This window comes from Exophiala bonariae (genome assembly GCF_035927105.1).
Source record: "Exophiala bonariae strain CCFEE 5792 chromosome Unknown scaffold_32, whole genome shotgun sequence".
Lineage (NCBI taxonomy): Eukaryota > Fungi > Ascomycota > Eurotiomycetes > Chaetothyriales > Herpotrichiellaceae > Exophiala > Exophiala bonariae.
The window spans coordinates 97603-117162 of NW_027042507.1; the positions used below are offsets into that span (position 1 = coordinate 97603).

Below are 19560 nucleotides of genomic sequence, written 5' to 3' on the forward strand. Positions count from 1 at the left end.
AGAGATGACGAGATGACGAGATGACGAGATGACATGCTCTATCTCAACGCGACCAATTGGGTGCGTGGTCCGAGGCGTCAACAATACCAAGTACCCTTTTCGCAGAAAGATACTTCGTACCTACTGGTCGCCCACGGGTCAGCGTCTTTGTTTAGTCGATTAAGCCTTTTGCCGGTTTTGAGCCAGTCTGGTTCTTTTGGAAACTCAAGTGGCATATCTGATTCCTTGGTCCGCGTATATTGGAATCAATGATTACGAAAGCAACCAGGTTTGTTTAGACACGATCCCTCCCTCACCACACCCATGGCTATTATTGGCCCGATAAATCAACCGATATAATCTTGTACGAGGGAGGGTTAGGTCGATGAGGTGACACGATCTACCTCGTATGTGGAAGCGACTTCTTCTGTGGCGCATTGTAGTTGCCTTTCCCTTCCACAGCTGACTTGCGATCAATCCCTGTAGACCTCCTAATCAACTGGCGAAGTCTGAGGCTTTCAGTACTGAGTACGCATTCAGTATCATCAAGAGGATTGTCATTCGTACTCGTTCTCGTCGGCCGAACAACTCATGCGCACTCGTCAGGGCGCAAATCGTAATGCAAAAGGCCGAGCTCCGTCTTCCTTCAATTGATCCTTCCGCCGGTGGGGCCGAAGGGACGAATCAAGATCCCGTCTCGTCCGGCTCGCAAGGGCTGTTTAATCATGGCTTGAGGGTATCGTTCGCGAAATTGAGGAGTCAGTAATTAGTAATGCAACAGAGTAGCGTCAGTTGCAACCCGCTGGGGCCCGGGGGGGACCTGACTGACTGATCTACTTCGTCAGTCGTCCCTCAACTAGGAATGCAGCTAGTTAGGCATCCCGGGCGAGTTTCTTTACCCAAGTTTGGACTAAGGACTTACTCGTACTTCGTAGTAAACGGTCCGCATCGACAAGGTACCTAACAATGCTCATCGGTTCGATCATGGATCTGTACCAGTACATGTTTGCTCAGCATTTGATTCGACGGTCCAGTTCGGAAACCTCACTAGGAGTCAGTTGGTTGGTTGTGCCTCTCCAGGGGGACAATGATGCTCATTGGTATTATAGATGTGTTTTTAAAGGATCGCAATAATACTCCATACTGGTGTGCAGATCCTGTCAGATTAATCGAGATAACCTTCCGAGCATGAGACCCTCTTGTGTTTTTTTCTCGAACCCAGTCCGTGTTTCAGGATACCAATGATCCTACTCTGCTCCATACTGTCGAGCTGGTGTCATGGTTTAGGCTTAGGGGGGTCACCTCTCTGGGGGTGCCTGAAACCAGCTTGGTCATTTCAACGCTGAATTGATGGGCCTAAACCTCAGGTACCTGGGTAAGGAGATGCAATCCCAAGGTGCCGCCATCCCAGAAATAATGGCTGAAAATCCTAGGAACGGCTACTCCAGAATGCTTCGAAGGGCGATACTTGTTTTCGATTTCGTGATCATCACAACTTCGAATTCCCAGGAGCAAATAAGCTGAACCCCGGTGCATGATTTGTGCAATCGGAAATCCACCGGGCCTCCAGTCGCTACCGTCGGTTCAGTGCGGCCGCTCATATTCGTTTACCAACAGATCTACAGATCGCATCAAGCGCACATTCAGTCATGCTGACCTGAAAGCTAATTAAGCCTGTCTGTAATTTACTGTGGCGACCGCAGCGCTCGAGAGCGCACTGTAACTGATATTATGTTTTGATGTACGACTGATGCCGAAACGGCGACCACATCGCGCCGTGGACTTCCGTGGCTGTGTGTGACCTATGGCCTCCGCGAACGACGCGATACCGAGCTCTGTCCGCCTAAGGCATCTTCAACTAATATTTGCCAGAAGGTGCGGCCCTTACCCTGTCTCACCTCTCATGAGCGGGCGTTCCTGCAGGTTGCGTGTGTGAATGCTTCTGCTCGTGCATCAGAAAGGCTAAAACGTCCAACGAATCAAGATGAAGACAACGATGCCCTAAAATTGGTTCGTGCTTAAGCAACAATGCAAGGATATTCTCCTCTGTCGTCTCGAGATCTTTGAGCCTCTTAGGTACCCATCGACAGAAGAACTCAGTCAGCCATACCCACGATTTTTCGACTGATCGATTTGTGTATGCTCCAGTTATCTCCGTTGCTTCCCGCTTATGAAGGAACAATTTCTATCTACTACTTGGTTCTGATCAACGCCAGGATGCCGTCACTCAAGGTCCTTTAGCGCATCTCGCCACCCACGCGGTGATACGGGATGCATGAAATCATCATGTCCCAGTCTCATGGATTGCCAGTTCCGTCGATCTTGCTGCTCGACGAGTACCGTTAGGGAAGTTACACCATCCGTTCACAAAAGACTGGGGGGCCTTCCATTCGCCAGAGTTTTGGATTACGCTCCCAGGATCCGGACCCAATTTGGGCCAAATGTTCATGTCGGAGACCTTGCATTCAACCTCCAGTGTGGCAAGATTGTCTGTCATTGACGGTTCCACGTGTACTCGTACACTCGCATTGTGCGGACTGAAGTCTACGGAGGGATTTTCGAAGATCGATCGATCTTCGAAATACTAAGTACTGTGCTCTTTGATGATTCGCTGCCCCAAGGGTATTTGGTAGTGGAAGGTACGAAGTAAATGCTTCTTCGGTCCGATGCCAAGTGTGGTGTCTGTACTGCTCCCAGAGTCATCGCTCGGGCTTTTCACACGGTGTGCACTCGCGCCAGTGCCAGAGACCGAGGTGCTGGACCGATATACCCGCCATACGATACCTACCAAGTACACAGTACTCCGCAGACGGAGCAGAAATACTGTAATCTCTACGGCCGGGTCTGTGAAGCAGGGGACGTCAGTGCAACATGTAGGTTACCAAATGGAATGCATTTCTTGGCCCTCTTGCCTCCTAGGATGGGTACTAAGTGTCCCAAGTATTACCACAAGTACCAGTACGCACATGACAATGGTAATCTCTATGAAGAGCACGCCTTAGGAATGACCGACCTTTCTATGGGTATATCTTACGAATATCATAGCCACAATAATGGGATACACGGTGATTGAATCACAAACCCCGACGAATATGTCAGCCTGCTGGGGGCCGATTCTCCAAGGCTTCCGATTCAGGTTCATCGCAATTCCACCCAGCTGCCCCTTCGTCTGTAACATCGTACGGTGCTGGTGGTATGAATGAGGCTAGTGGGCTCGCAAGCCACCCTGGTGCCTCCCAGGGCCCCCTAGTGACGAAACTACGAATCGATTAGTGAAATTACCTAAGCATGTCTTCCTGATTCGGACATGCTCAGACTGGTCGTGACTCGTGAGTGTTTCGACACCTTTTCAAAGGTTCATCCATGGATCGGGTTTAGGGGTGGTGCGCGGAAATTCAAGGATAGCAGGAGTCTTTCAGGTATTGTGAGGTATTATGGTCGCGCCGAGACTTTTCGAGGCTCCAGGCCTTGGGCTAGTACGATTCCAATGAACCTGTTACCGTGAATGGTAACTTTCTGGACCTGTGAGGCCGGCATCAAGAAAGCTTGATCGGCCGAGAAACCACGGCCGGAGGCAAAACTCTAGAACACCAAAGACTGGTTAAACGTTTGGTTTGCTAGTAATGTACTCGTAGTTCTCCCTTGGCGGGAGTCGAGAGCATGATTGCCATAGGCAGAGCACTCGACTCGTCTGGTACGAATCTGGCTAATAGTATTCAGCCACTTTTTGTCGGCTATGACTAATACACCTCTCTTTCGGAAGATGGACGGGCTCCTGACAGGTCGCGAGCTTGTGTTCCGCTAGGCTTTTGGGATTTGCTCTGGTATGAGACAAGTCGATGAAGTCCTTCTTAATATCATGACAGACATTTGAGGGTTTCGGTACCATGATTTCAAAGATGTCGGAGCTATCGTATGAGGCTGTGGCCTAGGAGTCATGCAACATATCGACGCTCACTTTCAGGATTGGTGCCCTAACTGTTTATCGAGTCGAATGAGGATACAGTAGCACCAATCGACATATGGGTATGCTGCATTGAGCGCTGGTTGCCTGATCAGTCGAGGTTATTCTTGATTGGCTATACTTCGATATCCAGATGAAACGCGGTGGAAGAATCCAAATGACTGTTCTAGACTGTTGCGGAGCTTCTGGACTAGCTAGCAATCATCAGCGCCAGTTAAGCAGTTTCCGGTAGCAACGCGAGATGCAGCTGCGAGCTCTGTCATGCATTTGGTGATTGAGTAACACAGTGGTGTGAGCTTCCGTAACATCTCGTATGACAGGACAACCTCCTTAAGTGGAGGTGGAGGTGGAGGCTGGAAATCAATGGATCCACCGGGTTATCCAAGGCTATATTCTAGAGCACAGCGTTGGAATCTTTGGCGATAGTGACCTCGTGGTGGTCGTTCGGTCTGGACGTTTCCAACCTGGAATTTCCTTTGGGGATAGATGGCTTTGTCATAATCATAATAATAGCACACAGAGGAATGCGCATGGCGAGATTGTCCTAAGCTTTGAGTGGAAGTGTGCTCTGAGGCTGCACTTGGTCAATCGAACACGAAGTGGTTGCTTATTGAGGATTCGACCCATTCCGAATCCCGATGCTCCATCACTCAGCGCTTTCCTGGTCATATTTTAGAACTTCAAGCTGTCAAAGTGGAAGGTACACTTCTTCTCGGCGTTGACCAAGAACGTCCGTGGTCTGGTCGCAGCCCGTTCCAGAAAGCTTTCGCAATATTGCAAATGTTTGTCTAATGTTCAAGTGCAGAGTATATGAGATGAGCATGACAATCTGACCCACAAGTAATCAACAGTAGGAAGTCCTTTGAACCAAGACCTAGCGTGTCTTCAATCAACTGATAGTAAGCCAAGTGAGGATGAGAGCTCACATTCTGATACACGGTCTGATAGAAGCAGTACCTCATTCGACCTCTGTTGGACAAAGCCTTTGACAATCGTTGAGCCCATTCCTAAGTCGGCTGAAAGAAATATCCCGCAGGCACCCGACCACTGAGAAGCTTGGAACGCCGTCGGACTCATCCTTCGCGTCGCTTCAGTGCTTGATGCGATCAAGCTCATATGCTAAGCAGACCACAACTTGCCCTCACTTAACCGATAACTGCCATCCTTCTGGATCATTGCTGTGTCAGGTCTGACAATGCAGAGGGACTTAGCCTCACCAACCAGAGAGCTCGAGGCACCCCTCTGTCGGCTCTCGAGTCCTGGATGAATCCGTACTATCGGCAAGCACCATTGCGATGACAAACACGGAGGGCATTCCACTCATTGAAGCCAAATAACTTCTAGACTGTGGCACCGACGATATACCGCAATGTCACGAAAAGGACGCTGACAAAGGCGGCGGAGAGACCGTATTCATATCTTGGCTTCAGTCTAAATAACGGCCTTGGATCGTGTCAAGGCTGATAGTGTCGATTTACCACTTCTTATCCTGGAAGGATCACGTCTTGGCTCCTCGTGTTCATAGCCGTCGGGAGTGAACTTCGACGGCCCTGCATCATTGTGGTTGGGGGATTTCCGGCACTACTTCGCAACAAACACTATTAGCTGTACATCTTGAATAGCATCCTTCAGAACGCATCGCAAAAGAGTCGGACTCTTGAAGTCAGTCATGAACCTTTTGTCTACGCATCGGTTTCGTCGTGTCTTGTTCAATACACACCTGGGTGACTGCCTTGATTTGACTGCCGTTAGTCACCTAATGCTTGACTCAAAGCTTGGCTATCGGAACATTTATTTGTCAGGGGGATACAGCCTCGCACTTGTCATTATTGTTGCACCGAGCCCGACTCACCAACTTGAAGTGCCTGAGGTGCACAATACCATCCATCAATGATTGAAGTTGTAGGCAACAAGCCCTGGAATCTCTCAAACCAAAGGGCTATCAGTAATACATGCAATCCAGAACGTGAGCTGAAACGAGTGACTCAACTCAACGCATTACCTATGAAGAGGATCATTGGATCCATGCGCTGTGAGGCATCTTCCGTTGGATTATTTTTCAGACTTCCACAGAGCTGCATGATATCCAAGAATCTCCTTGGCCAAGAGCTCTCCCGACTCCCTCTAGATTTCGGTGGCCAGTGATGGACAAAGGGTGGGACACCAGAGAAGAATGGGTGATTGAAGGAACCCACAAGCTCTCTGCTTCACTTGCTTACTTGGTGGTTCCTGGTCACCACAAATGCTTCGAAAGCGATTACTGATATGTTTCCTGGGGGATCTGCTGCTGATATAACAAGACAAATCAAACAGGCAATATCCGAGGAATAACTCATCCAGAAGTACTTAGTAGGTACCCAGAGGCACTTTGTGGTTGTCAATCGAGTCTCGTCACATCAGGGAGCTAACCATCACGGCCAACATGGCGGCGCTACTGAGCTGTAATTGACCTGGTCCATAGGCCATGGTGGCTGCGTATGTGCCCGACCATTCCACCAAGGCGACGGTGGATGACTAGAGCGCCATACTGCTCGGAAACATGGCCAATTCCCTGGCAACTCGGATTACTATACATGGAAAATTGGACAGGCGGAGGATCCGGCATTGGCAGAATGATCAACGGCATCAGCTGTTTCGCAAGACGGCAATCAACCGTGTTGGTATGGTGGTCTCGAAATGGTGAGTGTGAGAAGTAAAGTACATTTTGGGTACCTATTATTTGGCAACGAGGAGTTGAATTGTTCGTACAGCCAACATCCTGTCTGACAAGAACATTTCACGCTGTGCTCATCTATGTCAGAATTCAGACACTTGTGATTCCAAATGCCACCATCTACTTGTTAAGGAGATCGCCCGCAAGCCCTATATTACTTATTGAGGAAGGACGTATCCGGATTCTGGGGCGATGGCCAGCGCCCCGGATAGACTGGATATCGAGTATCGAGACGATTGCAGGCTTGAAACTCGATCATCATATCACACAGGCTATTCGACATCGAGCTAGTGGTCCGTCGTAGTGACATGTTCTAGCGTCGAGCTTTAAACCCCCGTTAATCCGCACTATTCAGATTATGGAAGGACTGAGTCAGCAAATGCAGATTACCTTTTCGAATCCTCAGACTAGAAACAGCACTTCCCCCAGATCTGGGCAATGAACTCGCCCTGACAGAATACGGAAGTATCTCGTACAGGGAACGGAGCAATTGATTGTTCCGACTGAAGAGACGAGAGCTGAAAAAATGTCAATACATACTTAGTGCTGCAAAGTGCCTCGATCCGTCTCCACCATGGCTATTCCTTCGTTTCCGAACTCGTGGCAAAAAGACACGCTCTGCGGACGATGATGCATGTTCTTAAAGGAGCCAAGGCACACCCCAGACACCGCCGTGGGAGGACCGAACCGCACGCGACGGAGTACCAAGTACCAAGCACTTCGTATGTTCATAATTCCCGAATTGTCAGGCTGTCAGCCACCGGCAGGAACACAGTTCGTTCATGATCATGATTTGTCCGATTCTTTCGGTAGTATTTACGAACATCAATGCTCACGTCAGGTGCCAAGAGCTTGCCCTGGGTGAATGCTTGCCATGCTGGGAATACTCCGTCCTGACCACTCGCATGGGAAGGCATTGGTCATTGGTATCGGACACTCGAAACGGATAATGTTTCCAACTATGACTTGACTGTCGTGGTAAATACCAAGTCTGGTGTTGGTAAGTTTTTTAACCCAAGGGACCTGAAGGAGTACTTAATACTGGATCTTACCGAACCAATACCTGCGCGGTACCTGCGCTGGAAGGGCAGTTCGTACGGAGATCAAGCGGTTTCATACTGGCCAAGAGCGTAGCGTTATACCTACAGGAAGTACGAGTACTCATAGAAACGTCGAGTGACTCAAGATGGCGGTGCATAACGTGCTCGTCCACGTACTCGCATTAGAGTTCATGCCAGCAAGCACAATGAATGTCCACACTGTAAACCAAAAAAAGTAGGGAGGACATGTCACGAAAACCCAAGCTCCAAAGTGTCAAACACAGAGGCCATCCTCACTCGTCAAACCACGAGACATTGACGTAAAAATCTTTCGAGTCATGTTGTTTCGCAGAGCGCCCCCCCGAGTACTCGTGTCTTACATAGGCAGGTGGGCTGTTGATTAGTACCTTAGTCAACTAGCCAAATACTAAAAGCTCCCACAAAGGCCAATACTACTGGCACGATGGATTTTCTCGGTAGTTTAATAAAAGAAGAGGGGGATGGTGGTACTGTGATGGGAAATTCCCCATCCGTCCCTTCATCACCAGCCAGTGTTGACTGATCGCCAAAAACGAAGACCAAAACAAAAATATGTAACAATCCCATGGCATTGATGAGTCTGTCATTCATGATTAATTGACTTTCCCACCTTGCGCCGCGCGCCATGCGATGCATACGAAACAGCGGTACACGTAAGTGGCCAAGCAAACCTTGAGGTACTCGTCTGAACCTGGCATCGTGTATCAACCCCAATTGAGGAAGGTACCTAAAGGATTAGTCAAAGGAACGAAACACGCCGCTCGTCCATTGCAACCATTCATGGACAATCACAAGTGCTTTCATTTCGTTCGTTCCGATCGCGATCGGAAAGAGGTTTGCCACGCTACACCACACCACACCACACCACACCACATATACGACGGCCCAGCTCCGGGAAGGCGCCAAGTTGCGCGCATGGCTGTTTGCTCGCCCCCTGGAAGAATTCAAAGGTTCGCAGCTCGCGTGATTGATATTCACCTGCCACCACTGCATGGGCGTGTCGGACTCGGAGGACTAAGACATTAGTCAGAAAAATGCCGTTTTCCGTTGCGGGTGGGATCCCGCTTGGGAAGTCGCGCTATACTCTTTACGTTGTAAGGGGCCGGCCGCCGTAATGATAGTACCGGATGAATGTGTGTTTTTTTCATTTCGATACCCGTCACGTCTTACGAGTAGAGCCCCCTTGGTGGCGGTTGTACCTATGAGTACGGGACTTGGGTGCCTTCCTGGGTAACCATAGGTAAGCACCAACCTGAGGTAAATAAAAGAACTGGCTGCGAAGCCTGGCTGTCTATTTCCAAGGTCGGTATTACCTGGGTATTCCATAGGTACAGCGTACTCCCTAGGTATGTAAGTACCTAGTTACTAGTACATACCTCGCATTCACTGCTGGATTAGGTACCCTCAGGCCTTGAGCTTCACTAAATAACCGTCAGTGGCCCCCTAATAATAAATCCTAAATTTTGAATCTCGATCTCGTTTCGTAATCCAAACTCGCCGTGTTTCGGTAAATGGCGGGCTTGCAAAGGTTCCCCGACAATCGGTGTTTGTGCGCGCCGCTGCAAACGGAGTTGAAGGCTGACTGGTTCTCTTCCAAATTATCGAGATATCGATACGTTTTACGCCTTTGGACGCCACGAAAGAGTATAGGTAAGCAGCCCTCGCTTACGTACCTACTTAGTACTTCTCGTACTGCAGAGGGCCAGACAGAAGTCTTTCTTTAGTTGCTTGATCATGGTGTTAGATCAGCCTTGCGTTCAAGCCGAACAACGTGGCCAGGTCTAGAGCTCTTCAAACGAGACTAATTCTCGGCGACTACGAAGTACTGTCTGTTGATGCTCTGCTTCAATGGTGGCGTGGAACTACGACTGCACCCTCGCGAGTCGCTACCGATTCCGAGTGCTGGGTCTGGAATACTTTGCGATTACAGCGTACGAGTAGGTTTCACCTCCTGGAATTCAGTCGTTTGCTAGACAACTTCAAAGTGCCTGGCTGAAGGTCTAGCCCCTTGGCAATACCGAGCTCGCTACCTTGGGATGCCTGATAACAAGGCTGAACGACGGCATTAACGTGAACTCCAACCCCGAAATGTCGCCTTTAGCACATTAATCGATTTCCAAAAATGCACACACGTTGCGATGGCCAGACTTGCTCTGAATCGTCGATCCTCGTATGGTCTTCGTTTGGGCAATCAACTCATACCACTTGATTTCACAATTTCTCTTCCACCAAACTGCAGTCTCTCTCGGCTTGAAATGCTCGGTGGCCGAAAAAGTGACAGATTTCGAGGTTGAAACCAACATCGCCTCTCGAGTTTGGATCGGTTCCTGCTGGTGGTCTCCTCACGTTCACTGCGGATACTGTGTACTTTGCCAACTCACCATCATGCCTGCCACATAGACGGTGCCGTTCTCAAGGCACTCAAACAGTGCAGGTGATTAATGCAGTCAGATTCAAGCCTCGGAAGGATATCCGAAGACGCTCTCACGGAAGTGTCGAATCAAAGCACTTCCTGCTACGGCCGCAAAACCCACCCCAATGGCCATTGTCCATCTGTCATTGCTGCTGAACCCATTCGGGCAATAGCCGGTACATAAAGCGATCGGCACTGCTCATAATTATTAATGATATGTAGTGGTTCAAGCTCTTCAACTCAAGAGTACGAATAAGTGGCATAATTTCCCAAATCATGTTCCTAGAACAGGTTAGCCAACGATTGTCGGATTGGAATATGCATATTCACCTTCATGTAGTCGTTCCCCTTTTCTAGATAGTCTGCACGAGTGATAGTGGCTGTCTCGCGCTCTGCTCGTTCTCCAGAGCTCCACCACGACGCAGCGCCCTTCCATGCATCGAGTACTGGATCGCCAGCTTTTCTGACATTCACCGTGAAGTCGGCGGGCACGGTCGCTATGAGTTCCCGTTTGAGCCGCTCCTCAAACGTGGTGAACATTGTGTTGCCTCCAGTTAGAAAGACATCTTTGAGGAGCGCCTGCTGTTGAGTGGGATCGGAGAAGCGTCCCAACACAATGCCTTCGATGATTTCGACAAGACCTGCCTGATCCACACCTGCAATCGCTGGTTGAAAGACAACCTCAGGAACTCGAATTCGTTCAACATTCAGATGAATTTGGTTGGCCTCCCGCTGACTTTCCGGGTCAGAAGGGCGTGCCCCACGAAGGAATGCATGCAGTACACTCTTGGTCCAATCATTCTGTGCTTCAAGTGTATCCTTCTCCTCAAAATCTGGGTCGTACTGGAGAAGTTCGCTCTCTAGCGCCTTGAGAGTCGCCACAGGATCTTCCTCGGGTTCTTCATCGTCACTGGCAGGGTCGGTGGCAACAGTTCTGTAGACACCCCAGTCATCATCATTTGCTCCAAAATCGTCATCGTACTCTCCTCCACCTCGTCTTTTCCGTTTGGGACCATCCGAGGCAAGATTGGCCAGTGTCTTCATACGCATCTGAGAGGCCATGCCCTTGCGATTGCCAGAGTCTGCCTTTTGTCTTGCTTGTTCTTTGATCTTGGTCAAGAGCTGATCATGTTGTTCTCTTCGTCCAGCAAGCCAGTCATCGAAGCGATTTTCACGGACCTCAACATCCAATCGCTGGCGCTCTGCCTCTCGTGCTCGTTCGGCCTCCTTTTCCGCTTTGGCTCGAATTCTTGCTTCAACACCAGACTTCATCAGCCTTTGATGTCTTTTCTCTTTGATGCCATCTTCGTCCAACTGATCATCTGGTACCTCAAGAAGAGGAAATTTGTTGAGTTGCTCCTCCAAAGTCTCCTCTTCTTCAGGTGCGCCAAGGTCTTTGTTGCGGGATTTTCTGATGGATTTTTCGAGATCTCTTATGATGCGTTCGAGGGCTGCCTCATCCTTGAACTCGGCCTCGTCCAGGATTCTTCGTTGTTCTTTCTTTGTGGGGGCTTCGACGTATGAGGTGTGCGTCTTTTGGTAGTATTCTAGATCTTGCTCCTTTTTCATCAATTTTTCAAGACGCATCCTAGCAGCTTGTTCCTGTAGGCGGCGTCCTGATTCCTTCTTTCTCTCCGCTATTCTTGCGAGCTCTTCTTCCGATTTCTCCACCACGACTTGCTCTGTAAAGGGATACTGAACGATGATGTCGCGCTCCTGCTCAAGGCCAGACCAGTCCAAATAGCCGGCTATCTCTGCCTGGTAGTCATTGGACAGATAGCTGTACTGCTTGATGTACGACTCCATCTGCTCATTGGTGAGTTTCCCGGGAAATGTGGGGTATTTCAGTTTTAGGAGCTTGAGCAGGAATTCCTGTGCCTGGGAGCCTCCCCAATTCAACCTGGCACAGGATTGCATTTGAGGTTTTTGGTTCAATATGGGTATGATGTGAGTGGAAGTATGGGAGGATGATACAATCAGACCGGAATGGCCCTTATTTTGTCGGTATGAGAAGAGGCTGTCGATGCCATAGGTGACGCTAGGAACCCCGTAGCACTCGAAGAGCATATCGTTCATCATTCTCCTGCTGTGTCCTAGGTTTGCCACTGGCTCTGTAACAACGAGTGGGCGGTCCACGCTGCCTTCACTATCCACTCCTAGTTTCAGAAACAGGTAGTCGTATATGCCTTCCATGATATCCCAATTTGTGGGGATACTTGTATGCTGCTCGAAAGCAGTTCTTATCTGGCCACGGGTGGTTGCATCGGCGAAGGCATCGTGACCAACAAATGCACAATATTTGTTGTATTTTCGATCCTTGAATTTTGCGACAATCGGAGGCACCATGAATCGAGGGGTCTGGTCAGAGGAGAAGCCGGCTTTGATGGTACTTGCTCCTAAATTATGAATCAGCCAGCGCGTATGCCAAAAAGCGCAGTTGAATGAACGAACCATTGTCAATCACGATGGCGGTCTCTGAGGGGGATGCAGCACTTTGCCGATAACCATCGGGCTGCGGAGGTTGCCAGCCTCGAAAGGGAAAGTCTGGAGCAGGATATATTCGAGGAGTGGACTGAGCCTGGCCATCTATGGGTGGTGTAGGCAGACGACGCTCTGTCACGATGCGAGTAGCTGCGGTGATGGTCATGGTTATGGAGAGGTGGAGTGCGGCTATAAGGGGATAGCGCAAAGGAAGAGGTGTCCTTTGGTATCAAGCAGGGTCATAGTATAGCGAGATTCGAGAGAGGGGATCAAGTGAATGGAATCTCGATTGTTGATGAGAATTTGACGTCGGCGACGAGGGAAATCTAAAATATTGGCGCAGGGGAAGTCGCGATTCGCGCAGCGCATCGCAACTGCTCCGTGCGGAGAAATCCAGCCTTACTCAGCCTCGTCGTCCTCATCTGCAGCACGTGAATATGGTATGTACGAGCAAAACAGCATTCTGAATCATGCACTTGTTGAATTTGAGGCGACTCGGGTCACTGATATCTATTGCTACCATACACATAATAATCATAGCAATCATCGGTGGTCATCAATTCCGATACGTGAGGGTCATGGCCAAGAAGAAGTACATCAGATGCCTCTTCCACCTGATCTGCACTGGTTGGCTGAGCAAACAACTTAAGGCCTCCTTGGCGATCAGACAGGATCCTTCAGGCTCTCGGTTGCTAGATGATCATCAGTACAGGTCTTGGGAGTGAAAGGTTTGAGGTTGGTGGAACCTTCAAGATGAAACAAGATATTGGATTGATAGTTTTTGAACATCTGAGCCACCAACTCTACATTCATGTTTTGAATATTGACTTCTTGCAGGTTTTTGTTCATCATTCCCACCGCTTCGTTCAATTTCTCCTATCGTCTTGTCAGTTATTGAGATCTTGTCAATGTGGGTGGCTTACAATATTGGTGATGATACGTGAGAGCAAAAGGCTCTGTTGTTGCTCGTGAGGGCTCTCCTAGGACAGGAATCAGTACGTCTCCCAAGAGAGACATTAAGGACGGCATACCATGCTTTGAGTTAGGTAGAGTCAACCAACGTGATGTTCGTCGATGATGACCATGAAAAGGGTTGTCGAGCGACGCGTTGTAAATATTGATTCGGGACCGGAAATAAATATTTGCGTCTGTCGAGATTTACTACTAGGTACTCACCCTTCACCCTTATCTTGGCCGAGAATTGTACTCGTCAGGCGCGGGTCTTTTTCTGCCTCCCTTCAATTCATCCATCTTCTTCCCGTCTTCATCATACCTATATCTTGTGTACGTTTAAATAACATCGAGTATAAATAGTCGTATACCCAATTTCATGTCACTTCAAATGGCGGTCGTTGCTTGGGTTCAACGCTTCCAAAGCCCACCATCGTAATATGATCTGCCTCACCCAGAGACACCTGAGGATCCAGCATGATCCTGTCTCGAGCTGTAACTGGAGTCCTTGAGCTCGATGAACCTCGTCATAATCAGATGGTGGGCGCTTTGACAGTCTTCGATAAAGCAAAGCCCATTCGACTGCTAACAATGAAGGACATTATTATCTGCATTTCCCTTTGTTGCCTCGGGTCCGGGATTGACGCGACTAAGAATCAGCATGCAAAACATCCGTGGCATGTATGGTTGGCTTCAATCCCCGTCTCCATGGTGGTAGGTGAGAGTCTTGTACAGACACGAGGTCCGCTGGTAGGAACCAGTCATGGAGCCAGCTGATCGTCAGTCATGAAGATAAGCCTTGAAAATCAAAAAGGGTTGTGGCTCTATGTTCGTTGTTGATAAAAAACAACAAGGAATCATGGAGATGAAATGCAAACGAAGATGGTGGTATTGCTGAGATGGGAGCCACCCGTTCACCAGCGGGAGATTTCATCTTCGCTGCTGGTGACAGCGGACGCCAGATTCACTGCTCAGATGCCCACCCTCAGATCTTTCCTCACTCAAAACATCTCATCGTCGCGATCAATCTCTCAAACCTTCTTCCTCACAACAACCTTCCTTTAATCACGACGCCGAGAGTTCTTTGACGCTTCTTTGTCCACTCAACAATCCCAATCATCTCGCGTAATCATGAACGACCCTACTCTTCCGGAAGTTTCCCAATCGCTTCCTGGAGCCCCGATCGATCATGATCAGCCCATGTTCACCGACGAGGAGGCTGCCCATGCTGATGACGAGCTGACAACCGAAGGCGGCACTGACAGTCCTCCACCCCTCACGGACGGCCTCACTCACGAAGACTCCCAAGAAAGTCTACTACTTTCATCCTCTCATTCTGACGAGGACTCTAGCCTTCATTCCCACTCTGTATCAACCGACGTCCAACCCGAGTCCAACCACTCTGATGGAGACACAATGGTCCTCAACCTAGATGACGAGGTGGCTGCCTTGGTAAATGAAGCACAAATTGACAACATGGTGCCTGCTCTGGTTAACTTCTACTCGGTCAATCGCTTGCCATTGATTCAGGTCCTCGACCGTCATGTCCAAGTCATTCTCAACCGATCTCAAGCCTTTGAGAATGGCCAGGTGACTATCTATGACAAAGCCTTGCTGACACTCACCCAACACGGTACCAATCTCGATCGCCCTTCTGCTATCCAATTTTTCTGTGTGCACTACCTCAGTCTTCCCATTGAAGGTGATCCTGGCTACGGCTTTGAGATCATCAACCAAGCTGTTCGTCTCCAGTCAGTCTTGAGGACTGGTAAGGATATCCAACCTTCATTCGATTCCTAACAACTGTCTAACCGGTCACATTCAGAACTCTCCAGCCCCGCTCGCCCTTCCTCTGATGATGCAACTGCAGTTGATCACAACCCCCCAGCCGCTGCTGCCGGTGAGGATCCAAAACCCGAGCGAGAGCCCCGCAACCTCGAACGTCTCCGAGAAGTCTATGAACAAGCCAAGAACGATTTTTACACCGAGCTCAATCGACCTGGCCGAGATGATCGAGATGCGCACGCAGCTGCCATGTTCCTTCGAGATACTGCTGAAAACCTGTTGACTCTGTTGCATGGCCAAACTGTTGATGAAACCTTTCTGGAGGATTTGAACTCCACCTACACAATGGCAAAAGCAATGGTTGTCTCCCTCGTAGGTGGTCGCAAGCGCAAATTTGATCCGGTTCCCGATGACGCAGCGATCCCGACTGGACCTAGCGGTGCTCGTGCAGGGTCTGCCCGCAACTACAATGACAACACTAGGGCGCATGAAAATCGTGGAAGATCCCGCACCCAACCCCAGGGAGGAGCACCACAAACATTTCGTCGAGAAGACAGACGTGATGATGAGCGCTACTCCTTCGAGGATCAGCGATCTTCGTTTGATGAGCGACGTGCCGGAAATGATAGGAACGAGCCGAACCCTCGCCAGAGACGTGCTAATATCAACAATACATCACAATGGCAAGACTGGGATGGTCGTGTCGACAACTTACTGCCTTCTCAACGTGGAAATTGGCATCGCTACGATGGCCTGGCCATGAATGAGCGACAGCGCGGTGGGAACGATCAACGCTATGCCGAAGAGCATGGTTTGGAATGGAATTATGAGACTGGCACATGGATCCCTGGCGGTCGTGGTGTCGACTCTTATCGCCCCAACTCTCGTTCTTGAAAGATCATTCTGTCTTTCACTTCCCTTGTCTCTCATGACTGAGCTCTTGGATCAGCAGATTTCCAATCGAGATGGACATACTATTATCAGATGGATCAGGTTGGAAATCACGCAAAGGCAACTGATGACGAATATAGGTTGGAAATGGGACTATGTCTAGGCGAATAAGAACAATTGGTGGTCGAAAATGTTCAAAATTTTCACAAGTCAGGAAGAAGGGCCTGGTGATTCAAATGATGAACGGATACGAAATGACGGTGTGCCAGGTTGAGTGATCAATCTATCACAGAGCTCCAGAGCCCACGAGTTATCATCATGCAGAGCTTCAAGTCTTCGAAACGATGGAGTTAGGAAGGGCACATCTACAGTCTCGCTCCACGAGACGGTCAGGTAGTATGACGAGCCACGAGGTCATCTCAATTCAACCAAGGCCTGAGGCTAACCTGACCAGACCGAACGAGACCCAATTCAAATGAAAATACGATTGCAATGGAGATGTGCTCTCATTCCCCAAGTGAACCTCCCCCATCTTCACACTACTATCACACTCGAAACTGGACTCCTTAATGGCTTCTTTGTTCACATTGTGCCCCTTCTCTTCGTCTTTCATGTGATAAAGCCACTGGCTCTTTGATGATCACACAGGTAACATGGATCTTGCCGTCTGAAAGACTTCCTTTGTCTCATTGTATCTCTGATCTCCCAATTTATAACCGGCAGAATTAGCATTGACGTTTGAACGTTCTCTATACCAAAAACTCGATCAACAGCAACCAGCCTTCGTTACCTAACGGAGACCGGACAACTCTTCACCGAACATTGAGATCAGCTTCGTCGAATAACTTTCCTGCCCTGCAACAGAATATTACTACTCACATTATGGACTTCACTCCACTTGGCGCCCGCGTCACGGCTTTCTTGCTACAGTTCAAGGCCGAGTGGAACCCACGTGCACTGTTCAACACTCTCATGACATTGAGTCTTCCACTTCTGGCCTACGAGGCTCTCATGGTCTCCGATATGGCTTTTGATGAGATGTGCAATTCATCATTGGCATTTGGAGCATCCGCTCTGTCTACTCTTGTATTTGTGGTCTGCTCATGTCCTCAGGTCACTCAAGATTTCACAATCCCTACACTGGTGTTTATGGCTCTCGCAAGTCCTACCTTCGCTTGTGTTGCCTTCAGTGTCCCAACCATGGCTTCTTACGATGTCAAGATCCCCACGTTTGAATATGCGGCTCTTGTATCGCCAGTTACTTGGGGCTTCCTGCTTTTGCTGATCTTCAGATACTTAAGGTTGATCGTGCATATGACCTCCTTCTTTTGCTACCGAGCAAGCCCGGTTGTGAATGAACCTACTTTCACCGCCAACGATGTGACGGTCATCATTCCAACCGTAGACCCGAACGAAGATGGGTTCCTTGCGTGTTTACAGTCTATTCTTTTGAATCATCCTCATGAGGTCAAAATTGTCACCGTCGGCGACGCAAATCTACAATTGGCAGAAGACAAAATTAGACACTTTCGGACTGGATTTCCCGACGTCAAAATCACTGTCTCCGCAATCTCGAACCCAGGCAACAAGCGCAAGCAACTTGCCAGCGTTTTGCCAACTATTCAAACCGCCATCACCATCTCCGCAGACGCTTCCGTCTACTGGTCTACCAACCAGTTCATCCCTGCAGTAATTGCCCCCTTGGAGGATCCTAAGGTTGGCGCAGTCGCTCCACACAAGCGAGTACATCGGCTTAATGTGGGCTTTGGCTGGAAATCGTTCTGGAACTTTCTTGGATGTCTATATCTTCAACGCCACAACTGGGAGCTCCGAACGTCGAACGCAGTTGACGGAGGCCTGTTTGTCATCTCTGGTCGCACCGCTGTATTCCGCACTGAAATTCTTCAAGATCCCGAGTTTCTGTACGAGTATCTGAATGAGAAAATGTTCTTTGGGCTCATTTCGATCCCCAACGTTGACGATGACAACTTCATCACTCGTTGGCTCGTCACTAAAGGCTGGAAGTTGAAGTTCCAACAAGCACCAAATTCCACAATGGAGATTCTTGCACTAGGTACGTGGCCTAAATTTTTCGATCAACTCAAACGCTGGAGCCGAACCACTATCCGCTCTAATACTGCTTCATTACTAACGGAGCGAGCAGTTTACAAGAGTCAACCGTGGTCCGTTTATTCTGTCTATATCACAGGATTGACCAATTTTGCTCTATTTTGGGACCCACTCATGCTCTGGACGCTCTCCAAAACCTCTTTCTACTACAAGGAGACTGTCGTTATCTTAGTTGTCTGGATCCTCACGAGTAAGTTGTTCAAACTCCTCCCTCACTTTTGGCACTATCCTACTGACTTGATCTACCTTCCAGGATACTATGTCTTCGCCTATGCTCACAGCTTGATTAAACTGTATACGGTTTTGACATTCTGGAAGACTAGCTGGGGCGGTCGCAATCTCGACGCCGACAAAGGTAAGGAGCCGGATATAAACTTATCTGACCTTGTTTACAACCAGGATTCCGATTCCGATTCCGACTGGGGCTCCACAGACTAGCGACGAAACCGCGAATTGTAAGAGCGAGAACCATCCAGCATGGTTATCCTTCTTGAACAACCCACCACGCATCTTTTCACGCCTTTGGATCGCCATCACCGGCAAGGGCACCGCCGGATGCAACTGCACTCAAAGGCACGACAATGATAACAGCCCGAATCCTTCTCCCGACAACAACCTCAGCGACCTTGAACGGTGGTGGGCCAGGACCATGGAACTTGCCGCGGAGGACGAACGCAAGGAAGCACGAAAGGAGAAGCGCAACAACTTCCGCCGTCGAGGTCATGGTTCACGCAAGCAAACCACCCTAGGAAAAGATCTCGTGTTCACTGAGGCGGCGCGACCTCCACCACCACCAATACCAGAAGCTCCATATCCAGACCACGATATCACCCTTCCCACCAGACAGTATTCTTGAAAAAGGCCCCACCTCCTCCTTCTCAGATTATCGCTGCGCGAAATGGTGAAAATGGACTTTGCCTCGAGCTCAGGAGCTCCCTGGCCTCGCCATCTTTAAAGAGCCAGAATCACCTGCTGAGCCTCCACTGACGGAATTCCTACGTCGAACTTTGTGAGAGGATGAATTTTAATATTCTCTATTTAATTTGTCCGATTAATATCTTAGTCTAACATATGTTGATAAATATGTATTTTGAGCACGTTTTGGTCCTTTCAAATTTGTCGTCAATATATACGTGACATTTGATTGCTCCATGACTTGAGCACAGCTTAATAT

General features: G+C 49.1%; 4 protein-coding genes across 4 annotated transcripts; 2 read left to right on the forward strand and 2 right to left on the reverse strand.

Annotated features, from left to right (window-relative positions):
- Nucleotides 1-10430: 10430 nt before the first annotated feature.
- Nucleotides 10431-12795, reverse strand: LTR84_008537 (uncharacterized protein; the record flags this gene model as incomplete). Its single annotated transcript, XM_064852082.1, has 2 exons — nt 10431-12544; nt 12600-12795. 2 exons carry the CDS (start codon nt 12793-12795, stop codon nt 10431-10433), a joined length of 2310 nt encoding a protein of 769 aa, XP_064701679.1.
- A 497-nt stretch (nt 12796-13292) lies between these two features.
- Nucleotides 13293-13663, reverse strand: LTR84_008538 (uncharacterized protein; the record flags this gene model as incomplete). Its single annotated transcript, XM_064852083.1, has 3 exons — nt 13293-13505; nt 13553-13609; nt 13661-13663. The coding sequence occupies 3 exons, from the start codon at nt 13661-13663 to the stop codon at nt 13293-13295; spliced, it is 273 nt and encodes a 90-aa protein (XP_064701680.1).
- A 1048-nt stretch (nt 13664-14711) lies between these two features.
- LTR84_008539 (uncharacterized protein) lies at nt 14712-16259 on the forward strand (the record flags this gene model as incomplete). The annotated part of the gene is made up of 2 exons (XM_064852084.1): nt 14712-15348; nt 15406-16259. The coding sequence occupies 2 exons, from the start codon at nt 14712-14714 to the stop codon at nt 16257-16259; spliced, it is 1491 nt and encodes a 496-aa protein (XP_064701681.1).
- An 879-nt stretch (nt 16260-17138) lies between these two features.
- LTR84_008540 (uncharacterized protein) lies at nt 17139-19242 on the forward strand (the record flags this gene model as incomplete). Its single annotated transcript, XM_064852085.1, has 4 exons — nt 17139-18330; nt 18418-18576; nt 18640-18741; nt 18863-19242. The coding sequence occupies 4 exons, from the start codon at nt 17139-17141 to the stop codon at nt 19240-19242; spliced, it is 1833 nt and encodes a 610-aa protein (XP_064701682.1).
- Between the last annotated feature and the right edge of the window lie 318 nt (nt 19243-19560).